This window comes from Salarias fasciatus, chromosome 15 (assembly GCF_902148845.1).
Source record: "Salarias fasciatus chromosome 15, fSalaFa1.1, whole genome shotgun sequence".
Lineage (NCBI taxonomy): Eukaryota > Metazoa > Chordata > Actinopteri > Blenniiformes > Blenniidae > Salarias > Salarias fasciatus.
This window is the reverse complement of record NC_043759.1, coordinates 7,435,688-7,449,362: the sequence shown is the minus strand read 5'-3', so window position 1 is coordinate 7,449,362 and position 13,675 is coordinate 7,435,688. Positions and strand designations below refer to the sequence as shown.

Genomic DNA, 13,675 nt, shown 5'->3' with positions numbered 1-13,675 from the left:
GAGGACTGCGTTGGTGTTAACACTGTTCATTTTCTGAAAGCTGTGATAGCTGCAACCTGAAAATTGTAAATGCTGTTTAATATTTAAAATTACTTTAATTCACCTGAGTTTATTGATTTATGACTACGTGGGCAGTCACCCTTCTTTATTGTACAGTAAAAGAGGCAGCGTTAGTGTTTATGGCGAATTTCCAGCTATAGTTCCTGGCCAGTTGGCAACCTAAAAAAAAATGATTGTTAAAATTTAACTAATGAAAAAAACTATAATTATAACAACAGCAGGCCACAAGGAAAAGAAACATATGGCACATAACCAGAGCACGTCAAAGCAGTTCATGCAATACAGGCAATGGAAAAACAAAACCGGGGACTAGGACCTTAAGTCCTTTCTCAAGATATTCCGACAAACCAGTAAAAGTCAGATATTTTGGGGGTGAATCAATATTTTATCAAGTTTTCGGATTTTGCACACATTGCAAACCCTCTCCTAAAATTATACAACATCAAAAAATGTATAGACTAACAAAATCATATCTTAGAGGCCACATTTCAAGCACATGCAAAACATAAAACAAAGACATACAGTTGAGGCAGGCTGCAGCAATGACCATGTCACATCAAACACAAATAGGCGTCAATGAGTATAGCTGTTGTTGTCAATAAGCCTTTTTTGTCTGTGTTGTAACGGTGGACTATCTGTGTAATTTTTACAATCTAATCTTACAAATTAGAAATTGTATTGATATTAATCAAATTTAATGTGGTTACTACCAGCAGTGATCAATACATTCGTTTTTGTCATTCAAAATCATGGTACATGATATTCTTAAAAATAAAGATGTTTTACAAACCACAAATAAGGTAAATGCAATAATAATAATTATGTAAATACAGGTCTAAGGCATGAAAGTGGCTCAGTGACCTCTTACATGATCCCATAATATTTCCCATGGTGACACACTGTATCATCTCTCTTTGAAACATCACTGTCTTCTTAGCATCACCAGTAGACAACAGCAGATCAATGTTCAACATTACATTATTCATCCATTAAACTACAATAACAGATTAAGCAAGCAAACTTTCAGCGCGAATAATTGACCTGTAATTTGTACAAAGAATCATCGAGCAGATGTTTTATACTTATATGATAATATGACTGTCAATAACTGGGAGCAGTGTTCCTCTAAAAGCATTAATACTATCTCTCCCTATACTTAAGAATGATCAGTAAGGAATTGAGGCCAAATGACAAAAAAGTTTAACACTTTTGCGTAGTTATTACAATTAAAATTAAGTGAATTTTATACAAGTCAACTGTGTTATGTGAAATTGTATTAATAAAGTTATTTTAAGATTGAACAGAAAAAAAACAGTGGATCCCAGAGTGGAGCCAGCGGCCCGTGGGATACCGTTCAGGAAGCCCCGTGCCTGCAAGAGCGGAGCAGAGCTCGCGACGTTACGTAGTCGCCATTTTGTTTCACCGGGAGTAAAGAAACTGAGCCGAAAAGCGGCGGTGTGAATATTTCCCTTTTTTTTTTTAGTTCCACCTGGATTACGGCGGAGAGGCATCGTGCACCCGAGTTTAAATTCGCATGGTAGGTACGCGCCGAGTCCCCCGCGAAGCCGCTGTGTGGGTTCCCTCCGTTTCCCCGCTCCCTCCTTTGCACGCCGGGCAGCTCGCTAGCATCACGGCGGCTCCTTCGCTCGGCTACCCGGCATTTTGAAAAACAGGCCCGCTCCGACTTGACGTCCGGTTCACGGTATGCACATTACTCAAGTAAACAGAAGTAACGCGAATTAGTAGAAAACTCCAGTGCAAGGCTGTATACGCGTTGATATGAAGCCGCGGAGCCGCGGTTCCACGCGACACGTCGGGCCCGCACGAGCCAGCGATGAGAGCTAAAGCTAGCATCCAGAGGCGTGGTGGATGTGAATGAAACCATTCACACAAACGTCTTGCTAAGCTGTTATGATAACAGCACAGGATGGTGTTTTGTATGTAATTATACCTGGCTGTTCGTGGTTCAGGCGCTCTCACGTGGTCTTGACCGGTTTGTAGTTGTTATAGTCGCTACAGTGAATCAGCTTCAATGTAATGAGTCTTTATTGTCAACTCTTTATTTACATCATTTCAGATGATTGTAATAGTTTGCACATGTTGGGAGAGTTGTTGTTTACATACATGTCAATATGTAATGAATACAACTTTCTTTAAACTGTCTTTTATAATATATTCACCGTCGTTCGCATACAAATATACATTAGCGTTGTTTTGATATTAAATCAAATTCATTAGACTGTCTTAATTGTTTAAGTTGCGTGAGAAAGGTTTCAATTGCGAGTTTGTTGTGATTTGGATTTCTCCATCAGTGTGGCTGTATGACTGTATGAGCTTTTACTTGTTTAATGTCACATCAGCAAAGTGTTATTTGACTTGATATTAGACAATGTGAAGGCGTCGTTGCAGCATTTAAAGGGTGTCTTGTCTTGAATGATGGCGCCAAACTGTACACGTAATCTGTTGTCCCTATTCTACCCAGTAACCACAGAGATGGTGGAGCAGTGCGTGTGTGTACACACAGATCAGATAGAGGAAAGCATGACAGTGAGGCCCAATACAGAAGTGCTGTGAAGCTGCAGTACTAATTCCTACAAGCCACATTTACTAGCACATACATGTGTAATTAGTGTGGTAATCTTCAGTCTCCACACTTCTTCAACAACCTGGTCTGTAATGTAAAAAGCTCATTAATATCCATGTGTCACTTGTCTTCGGCTGTGTGCTTCTCAAGTCCATGTCAAAGTGAACTTTGTTGTCAATCCTGCTGTACATTCAAAACACTGGAATGAAAATTGTTGTCCCGCTTGCTCTCCTGTAGTGTAAACTAATCGTCTGCAGCCTGCGGCTCTTCAGCACCTCTGTTTTGGCTCCATAAAACCTTCAGCAAAGACTATATAAACAAACTTTTCATGTAAAGTGTTTGATCATGTGTGATCACGTGAAATATGCAGTATACACAACAAAATGTGTTCAATGCAATCCAGTGTAGCCTCAGAAAAGCTGTAATTGTCCATGGACATGGAATGTACATAAGGCCTGACTGAGCTCAGATGATCAGTGGGACTTTAACCTTTTCACGCTTGAAAGCGCAAAGTGTTGATAATATTGTGTGTCTTCAATATTCTGACTTGATGAGAACTGTAAAAAAAATGATAAATGATCTGCTTTATTTTGTGCATGGAAACATTGCAATACCTGATTGTGCTTTAATCCCTTGTGCACAGATGTCTGAAGACATGGCCACAGATCATGTAAACGGGAACGGCACAGAGGAACCCATGGACACTACGGCAGCGGTCACCCACTCAGAACACTTCCCGGCTTTACTGGAGGCTGGTTTACCTCAGAAAGTCGCTGAGAAGTTAGATGAACTTTATGTAGCAGGTGAGATGAAGCCTCAGCACCGGGTCTCTGTTCAGACATCACAGTCCTGTAGACAATGCACAATGTGTTAAGTTTTTTGTAAACATGTTTGCTTTTGTGTGACTCCGTACTGTTGGTACACAGCTTACATGAATTGAATCTACTGTAAATAAATGCCCTTTGTGCTGGTGTCATAAATTATTAATAGAATCTTTCAGGTGATTTTCCCTGGACACAGCCATCTATACATTTTTTCCACATTTGAATGACACGAAGTATTGAGTTGCTTCTATTTTAAGTACAAGCCAGTTTCCACAGCACTTCACCGGGAATCTGAGCCGATACTGTTTCACCCTGCTATCAAATTATTTTCAATTTTTTAACCCTTTGTTTACGGTATTGTCCACAAGAGAGGATCATAAAAGCTTGCCGACATGCCGTGTTCTTGAGTAGCAATATTAAAAAAAGGACTAACGTCCTTTTAGTGTGTCTTCGTGTTGGGAGGGAATACTGACAATGAAAAGAAAACTGAGTTTATGCTACATTTTGATCATACCTGGAATTTGACCCGGTCTCTTAACGTTTACAAATTAGAGTAATATCCTCTTCTGTGAGCTGTTGACAATTGTTTTGGTCCTCTCAGCAAGAAACAATCATGTCCTGATAACAAAAATGAAGAAACATGGAACAATATTGTAAAATGAGATTTTATATTAAATAAAGTTGAACTCCGGGACATTTTTAAATAATTATTTGATTTACAGTTAACTCTGAATTTAACTGTAAGACACATCTAAGCATTTTCAATGTTGCATTTTATTTATTGTACATTTGTAATTTGCATTTATTTTAATATTGTCTCACATTAACTTTGAAGAGCTCATGATTCACCAGCAAATTAGCTAAAATTGAGGGTTTCGTTACATCTTAATGACAAGGAAAACTCAACAAAGCTATTTTTAGAAATTGAGTTTAAACGTAGATCCACCAGGGAAATAAGCCTGAAAGTTGAGTTAAATCCTGCATTGTAATCAAAATTCATCCCACCAGCCTCACATTGGCTTTTTAATTCGCACTAATCCGTCCTCGGTTGGCGTTAATTTGGCAGTAATTCTGGCCCAGTGGGCAGAAACAAAACAGCAGGTAAAATGAAGGCAGCAAAAGATGTTCATCAGGTTCGGGATTGATGAGAGGACTTATTTTATTGATTTTTGGGGGGGAAATAGCATAATTGGGCTTCACGTCTGTGTGAGAAACATCAGCTTACGTCAGTGTTTCTGGTAGACGTCAAACTGAAAGTTGGCCTTTGGAAAAAGAGTTTGAAATAAACTGTATACAGCGGAGCTGTGGCATAAGGGTGTATTTATTACTCAACTGTGTATATGGATACGTATATTTAAATTCATGTTCTGCATCTCTGATACAAATATGTATAGCATATTTTTACTTTTTTCTTGAACTTGATAATTATGAATGATCAATGATGCAAATCCTCAAACAGACAAATCTCTTATGATTTACCTTAAATGTTTATTGTTGTTTTTCAGGCCTGGTAGCACACAGTGACCTCGATGAGAGGGCGATTGAAGCTCTGAAAGAATTCAACGAGGAGGGAGCCCTGCAGGTGCTGGTCCAGTTCAAAGAGAGTGATCTGTCACACGTGCAGGTAAATTGAAGCGTCTTTGAGAGTATTTACCACCAGCTGTTGGTATTAAAAGAAGCTGTGTCATTGTATAACCTTGACCTTCCAGAACAAAAGTGCCTTTCTCTGCGGGGTGATGAAGACTTACAGGCAGAGAGAGAAACAAGGGACAAAAGTTTCAGATTCCACTAAAGGACCCGATGAGGCCAAAATCAAAGAGCTGCTGGATAGAACCAACTACACGCTCGACGTGACGACCGGCCAGCGAAAGTATGGCGGGCCCCCGCCTGAGGAGGTCTACTCCGGGTCCCAGCCCACTGTGGGAACAGAGGTACATACAGGAAAAGTATAAAATATTCAAATGGCATTAGAATTATTTCACGTGACTCTCAGGCTCTCTACTGGGTTGTAAACAAACCATGGAAACCAGGGGTGTTCAACATGTTACAGTTCAGGGGCCGCATAAAGAGCAGTTTCATCTGGAGTAGGCCATACTGGTAGAATAGTTCCAAAATAACCTTTCATTTTAAACTGTTCAACAGTATGTCTTTGTTGTGGTGCAGAGCATATATGATTAAAATGTCTATATTGGACGATACTACAATTTCAAATTTAAACCTAATTTTAATGATACTTCGAGGAGCAAAATACAGTGCAATGTCTCCAACAAATCCTGTATCTGCTGCATTCATGTTTTTATAAAGTCACCCTGACAACGTGGCTTTGAGGCTTGTTTGACAGTAATGAGTTAGCTTTCATACCGATGTCTGTGTTGTGTCATGCCCAATGTTTCAAAGAAGAAAAAAAAAAGGTTTTCTTTGAAATGTTTGCTATAAGCTTGCTGGTTTGACAGATCAGATTTGGCACTCCTGTTGTAGGGGATCACAAAATATTCAAATGACCTCGATAATTTAAGGCTGTATTATTTCACATGTTTCAGGCGTCACCAGATTGTCAACAAACCAAGGAAACACATGAACCTTTTCAATGAAATGAGTTTCTCTGAGAAACTTCAGCAGCTTGTGCATTTTAAAACAGTGAGAGGTTTTTGATGATATGATCTGGTGCTTCTCTGATTTGTTGCAACAGGACTGTGTGTCTTCAGAGATGTGGCTTTACATTGTTATCCTGTAATCCTAACGTGTGTCTGTAAATCTTCTATTCCCCAGATATTTGTTGGCAAGATTCCCCGTGACCTTTTCGAGGACGAGTTGGTTCCTCTCTTCGAGAAGGCCGGACCCATCTGGGACCTCAGGCTGATGATGGACCCCCTCAGCGGCCTTAACAGGGGCTACGCCTTCGTCACGTTCTGCACGAAAGAAGCGGCGCAGGAAGCGGTGAAGCTGGTAAGTCGAGTCAGGAATGCTGCAGGCCAGCTTCCACAATGGACACGTTTATTCAGGGACTGTTGGTGCTGTCTGCCAGTTTTACAACTTGACAAGCTTCACATGATTAACATTGAGCTCTTTGTACTTGCAGTGTAAATATTACTTCCTGGCTCTTTGCATCGATTCTTTTGAAGCTGTTGAGAACAGTCTAGTGCTTGCTTTTACTTTTTAATCAAGATTCTTTGGATATTTTTTTCCCCATTTTCTATGACGAACACAATTCGAAGTGGTCAAATGTCATATGATGTGTTTGAAGTGTGATAAAATGAAGAAGTATTGTCACAATTGATTGGTAGTAATGATTTGTGATCGCAGCAGTTTTGACTGGCTTTTTTTTTTTTTTTTTTTTTTTTTTGTGTTCTTCCAGTGTAACAATCATGAGATTCGCCCGGGCAAACACATCGGCGTGTGTATATCTGTCGCTAACAACAGGCTATTTGTTGGCTCCATTCCCAAGAGTAAAACAAAGGAGCAGATTGTTGAAGAGTTTGCTAAAGTCACAGGTACCAATTCTCCATCAGCGACTGTTCTCTGTGCTTTTGACGGTGTAGCAGCTGATCACTAATCAATCTCAACGTGTGTGTGTGTGTGTTGATCCAGAGGGGCTCAGTGACGTCATACTGTACCATCAACCCGACGACAAGAAGAAGAACCGCGGCTTCTGCTTCCTCGAGTACGAAGACCACAAGACGGCAGCTCAGGCCCGCCGCCGGCTAATGAGCGGCAAGGTGAAGGTGTGGGGAAACGTCGTGACGGTGGAGTGGGCCGACCCCATCGAGGACCCCCGATCCAGAAGTGATGGCCAAGGTGAACCTCACAGATAACAAAAATTTCGTAGACGTAGACACCGTTATGTTTTCAGGTGAAAACGGAGAACTTCTGTTGTGTTTTGGATGTCAGTTTACACAAGAAATGTGCTCGGAGCCAATGAAAATACAATTAGCCTTGTCCAACCTAAACAATTTCAGGAAGTTCTTATGTCCCGTACACACAAAGAAATTGGTTTTCAAAATGTTTCTCAGTTTTAAACTTGCATAGAAATGTTATCAAACAACAAAAATATGACACATTCTGGTCAAATCTTAATTGTTCACAGTCACTGAAGCAATTGTTTTGGTCAAGGGTGTCAAACTTGTTTTAGTTCAGGAGCCACATACAGTCCACTTTCATCCTGAGTGGGCCGGGCCAGTAAAGATGTTCCATCTAATTAGGGCTGAACAATATGGGCAAAATTTCATATCTCGATATCCATGCCAGATATCTCGATATCGATACGATATATTACAATGGATTCAGTGAAAGTTAAGCATTTTTCAGAAAAATAAAAACATCACAATACAAAAGGATGTAAAAACAATGCAGTTTTATTTATGAGAACTCACTGCCACTACCACCAAACTCGTTTGTGCAGATTCTGCAACCGTCCTCTGCTATCAGCTGTCAACCAGTAAACGAGGTTTGTGGTTGGCTGGCCTTACCTGTGCATGGGCAAGCTTACACGCAGAGCAAGCAAGGGAAATCTTGACATCGTTGATTTTGAGAAACTAATGTCCTGAATGTTCATATCGTGATATCGATATGATAACAATATATCGTTCAGCTCTACATCTAATCTCTTAAATTGAAATTTTCAAGTTTTTCTTTGTTGTGGCGCAGAGTGTACTTGATGGAATCTCCCCAGATGAAAAAAATTAAAAACAAAAAAACTGAACCATATGCATCCTGTATTCCTCCACCTGCCAACGTTTTCTGTTGTTGAAGGTTAAAATTTATTTGAAATGAATTAAATTGGGTACATTCACTGACAGAATGAAGGCATGGTATCAAAGGGGACCTGTTGTGGGACTGATGTGAGATGTTGTTTTGTGTCACAGGTGAAGGTTTTATTTGTGAGGAACCTGGCCAACAGTGTTACAGAGGAAATCCTGGAGAAGTCCTTCAGTCAGTTTGGAAAACTGGAGCGAGTCAAGAAGCTGAAAGACTACGCCTTCATTCACTTTGAGGAGCGGGACGGTGCAGTGAAGGTTTGCCTTTATTTTGGAGCATCGTTTTGGAAGAGTGAGCATTTCCTGGTTGTGAGACGCTGACCTGCGTCTTGTGTCTCTTCTCAGGCATTAGAGGAGATGAACGGGAAGGAGCTGGAGGGAGAGCCCATCGAGATCGTTTTCGCTAAGCCACCAGATCAGAAGAGGAAGGAGCGCAAGGCCCAGAGACAAGCCGCCAAAACACAAATGTAAGAAACTCTTCCTCCTACGAAACCACATCAGATACTAGATTATCAACGTTGGGTCTGAAAAGCAGCTGTGAAAAAGCGAACCTCAGTTTAAAACACAGTAATGCGGGAAAACCTGCCACTCGTTGCATTTTTTGACAATTCCACAGCAAATGAATTAAATCATTATTTGAAGCAAAAATGGAAAAAGTTTGTTGCGTTGTGGATTTCTATTTCCTTACTTAAGAGTTCCAGCGTTCTCTCCTCGGCTCTGTTTTTTTAATCTCTGCTCTGTTCTGTCAGGTATGATGACTATTACTACTACCCTCCCCCTCCCCACATGCCCCCGCCGGTGAGAAGCCGGGGCCGAGGCGGCAGCCGGGGCGGCTACTCCTACCCCCCGGATTACTACGGTTACGAGGACTACTATGACTACTACAGCTACGACTATCACAACTACCGCGGCGGCTACGACGACCCCTACTACGGCTACGACGACTTCCAGGCGCCCAGCCGGGGGCGGGGCGGCAGCAGGGGCGCCCGGGGCGGAGCCTCGCCGGCCAGGGGACGCGGCGGCGCCGGGGCACCCAGGGGCAGGGCCGGCTTCTCCCAGCGCGGCGGGCCCGGACCAGGCCGCGGCGGCGGCGGCGGGCGGGGAGCAAGAGGAGGCGTGCAGCCGAGAGGGCGAAGAGGGGTACGTGGTGCGCGGGGTGGCCGCGGTGGAAATGTAGGAGGAAAGCGCAAAGCTGACGGGTACAACCAGCCAGATTCCAAGCGTCGCCAGACCAATAATCAGAACTGGGGCTCTCAACCCATTGCTCAGCAACCGCTCCAAGGTGGTGACCATTCTGGTAACTATTCCGGTTACAAATCTGACAACCAGGAATTTTATCAGGATTCTTTTGGGCAACAGTGGAAGTAAACCAAGTAGGGATTTGATAACAAAATACGTGTTTGGTTCCTTTTTTTTTTTTTTTTTTGTTTTTGTCTTTTTATTTAGAGACTTGATCTGATTGGCCCTCAATCCCATACGGTTGCCTGCATTTTTTTGTTTTTGTTTTTTTTTCCCCTCAATTGGTGACATCTGGCAAGAAAACAACTTTTTGTACATATTTTAATAATCCGCTTGGACTCAAACCGTAGTCACACTCCCACCTGTTTCTGGCGAACTGGTTTTTCCTCCTTTTTTTTTGTTTTTGTTTTTGTTTTTTTTTTAAAGAAAAAAAAAAGATGGTCGTTTAAAGATTTTCCATAACAAATTTTTAGATGCAAATATGTGCTCGAGCTGTCTATTTGGCTATAGCTTTATGTCTGTTTTTAGAACTTCTGGTTTCCATGTTTTAAGTAGCTAACAGCGACAAAGCATATGTCTCCTAAACATGTATTTAAAACAAATGAAAATACAATTTGTATTGTCACAGAGTAACGCGTGTCTTGTTATTGAGAAGAAGAAGAAGAAAAAAAAAAAAGGACCGTTGCAGTCCTATTTTTTGGCTTTACATTTTGGCTTGTATTCTTTGCTGTTTGTCTGCTTTAATAAACATACACGCACACGTGTACAAAACTTCAAATTGTGTTGCAAATTCATGTTTCGGCAAATTCTCTCTTCAAATTGCCTTCAAATTTTTAAAGGCTCCTTGTGGAAGAAAATGGACTAAAAAAAGGTTTGCCAATGTTGGCCACATGCTACAGTGTCACCTCTGCATGCCATCAAATTCCAAATCACCTACTTCTTCTAGTCGGCATCTCTCAAGTGCTCTGTATGTGTAGTGACATACTCCATCCTTATGAGTTCCTCTCATGTCCAAACAAAAAAAATGAAATAAATGTCTCACGAATTGGTTTGTTAAAGAGTTAAGCCCCGCCCCCCCTCCCCTCCAGTCTGTCCCGTTTGTCACCTCCTCCCGAGGCGGGGTGGTGGGAGGACAGAAAGCACAATTTGATTTCTTCTCAAAGTGAAGCTTTTCCTTGTCCCAGAAGGATCTACCTAGCTGTTGAAGGCCTGGATACTAATCTTTGCATGTTTATCTGGAGGTTTTTTTTTTTTGTTTTTGTTTTTTTGTGCTACCGTGGGAGAACTGCCATGCATGCTTCGCTTTTTTTTTTTTAATGTTGCTTTCCGACACGTGGGCTGCCGTTAACCCTCACCTCCTCCTCCTCCTCCTCCTCCCCCCCGCCTCGCCTCAGTTTAACGATCAGAACCTGCTTGGCGTCCTCACTGACATGTTGCATGTTTTAACGTCGGAGGGCGTGAGAGTCTTGTTCTGCATACTCATGCGTTCACACAGTTCTCCCTCTGCACTTCTTAGTGTGTGTGTGTGTGTGTGTGTGTGGGTCTGTGTGTGTGAGGCTCAGCAGTGCATTTAAGTGTGTGGTCGTATCCTGTTGTCCATCCTCTAATTGCTTCCTTTTGTTACCTGACTAGCAGGAAAAAGGGGTCGAGGCCGGTCCTGACGCATCGCTATGAAGACTTGGCCAGCGTCGGTTCGGTGCTGCAGGCTGCCAGTGGATGGGAGTGGTAAGGTCAACAGACTGACTCAGAGGTCCAATGGTATTCCAGACTTTTCTTTTCTTTTCTTTTCTTTTTCCGTTTTGTTTTGATACCACAATTGAAGATGATCAGATATTTTTTTTTTGTAAAGAGTTTATAAGCCCCGCCCCCTCCCTCCCTCCCCTGTACCATCCCACATCTGCCATTTGAGACTTTCTGAGTTGGATTTCAAGTTCATGATGGACATCCTGGAAAAGGCTTTGCACTTTTTTTTTTCTTTTTTTTTTTAATTGTAAAAGTTTGAAGTGGTTTAGCAAAAATTTTTTACATTTTTTTTTTTTTTTTTTTAAATTTTCTTTTTGAGTGCTTTATTGAACTACATCCTCACGATGGATTGATAATCTATGATTATCTGAGGTGGCGTTGAGGTGCGATCCCCCTTCCTGGCCGTTGAAGGTCGGGCATTCCAGGAAAAAAAAAAAAAAGAAGGTTCGTTTACTACCTCGGTTTCGCGCCTGCTCTGTCTCGTCGTTTTTGGAAACGGAGGCAGGGTCCGATACCTCGGAGGTTTGCACAGGAAACAACGGAGCACTTATCGAAGGCCGCGTTCTCGCCGGCGGTGCAGCTCACGCCAGAGGAGTTGAAATCACGTCAAATTATGTCAACACAAGGCACTTAGCTCAGGCTTGTCGGAGGACTTTTTGGTTTCTACGAGCTGAGAACTCTTCAAATCAATCAAAGTTTGGAAAAATCATCAGATCTGCTGCGACGCCACGACACGAGAAGTTCAACATCGGCGTTAAATGTAGAAGAAATACCACTGGGATTTGTTCGCAAAGGCACGAAAGCACTTGGTATGGAGAAGCGGAGCGTGTGTGAGGGTACTTCAGTTCCAGAGAGATCATTTTTAAAAGAATCTTTCATTACATGTGATGACAAGTACCTGTAATCGCGGTTTATAGCGATGAAACAAGATGAAATAAAAGTGAAGAATTGCACCGTGAAAACCAGCGTGCACGCACCAATCTGATTATAACGCATTCACAAGCCTCAACACTAAAGTTCCACGTGTTTCTTCGCGAGTGACCGGCTCGGGGCCGTGAGCTGCACCGGTGTGTGTGTGTGTGTGTGCGTGCGTGTGTGTGTGTGTATGCGTGTGTGTGTGTGCGTGTGTGTGTGAACGCAGCCCGAGACGTGGTCGTAAGACTTGACTGAGCCTGAAAGAGCCTCGCTGTCTGGACGGAAAGCGATCAAAGATGTAGTGGGCGGGACAGAAAGTTTTGGGTTTTTTTTTTTTTTTTTTTAGAGCCGTTATTTTTTAACGCGACGAGCGCGGCGGCCATCCTGCGTCTTCCACAACGGGACAGCTGTCTTAACATTTCTGTTGTGGCTTGGCGGGATGTTTCAGGCCTCCACACTCCGGTGATGTACGTTGCAGTTTTTTTTTTTTTTTTTTTTAAAACAAAAAACCCCTCCAGGAGGTTTTGGATTATTTCAGTTTGAAGTCGGTGCCATTACGCCCTGCATATGAACCCTGGTCAAATCATGCCTGTATCGTGGAAATTATTGACGGAGCTCAACTTCTTCAAGGCTGTTTTCAACAGTTTTTCTCATGTCCGAGCACTTTAAGTGGAAATATCCCCTCTTTCAATTGTATTCTCCCCCCTTCTCCTCCACTCTAAAACTTGAACTTCTTCCCAGCGACTCATGAACTCAGAATTAGAATGAAACTAGAGTTCAATCAAATATGTGACTTTTAGTCTCACCCGTTGATTCAAATAATCCAGAACGCGGAGTAGAGTTTGGACGTGCAGCGTACATCACCAGCTTTTTATTCTCCTCCTCCGTTGGGTTGGTTTCTGCCTTCTTGTGATGTTTTGCCATTAAAGTCGGAGCTCTTCCACTTCAGAGATGACTGTGCAGCTTCCTCCACGTTAGGTTTTTATTTTTATTATTATTATTTTTTTTTTACTTCAAACTAGATTTGACTCTTGGAACTCCGGTTTAATGAGTCAAGTTTTTTTTTTTGTGCTAACAAGTGTGTTTGCAGTCTTGCAAATGAAATGTTTTATACTGTACAGTGAGGTGAGTTAAACCTATTTTTCTAATAAAGTTATTGACTTTGATTGTGGTTTTGTGTTTTTTTTTTGTTGCTGTTGTTGTTTTTTTGTCAACTTTATGCCCAAAGAGGACTTTGTTTGCATTAGACTAAAAGGTAAATAAATAAACAACCTCTTTCAATGAACTGGAATGTTTTTAAGTGATAGATGACTTTTCCACAGTAATTTTAGGCTATTTGTTCAAAACAAATGGATCCCCAACACGGAAGTGACGCACGTTAAAACCAGGGTTGCCATGTTGGTAAAAGCTTTTCCGTTTTCCAGCTTTGTGCAGCAACCTGTTGAAGGTGCTTTTCGTTTACTTCAGCGTCACCACTTCAAAAGTGAGATTTTGCGTGTCCAGGAAGAAGTAAGGAGGAAAATCTCTACATGCAGAATAGAATATGTCAATAAATG

At 41.8% G+C, this 13,675-nt stretch overlaps 1 protein-coding gene across 1 annotated transcript; it reads left to right on the top strand.

Annotated features, from left to right (window-relative positions):
* The first annotated feature begins 1,459 nt into the window (after positions 1-1,459).
* Positions 1,460-13,285, top strand: syncrip (synaptotagmin binding, cytoplasmic RNA interacting protein). The gene is given in 12 exon segments (XM_030109890.1): positions 1,460-1,597; positions 3,288-3,447; positions 4,974-5,092; positions 5,178-5,399; positions 6,238-6,414; positions 6,824-6,959; positions 7,057-7,238; positions 7,240-7,263; positions 8,331-8,480; positions 8,568-8,689; positions 8,972-9,362; positions 11,094-13,285. Coding segments are annotated over 12 exon segments (1,728 nt in total). The 5' UTR covers positions 1,460-1,594; the 3' UTR covers positions 11,136-13,285.
* Positions 13,286-13,675: the final 390 nt, after the last annotated feature.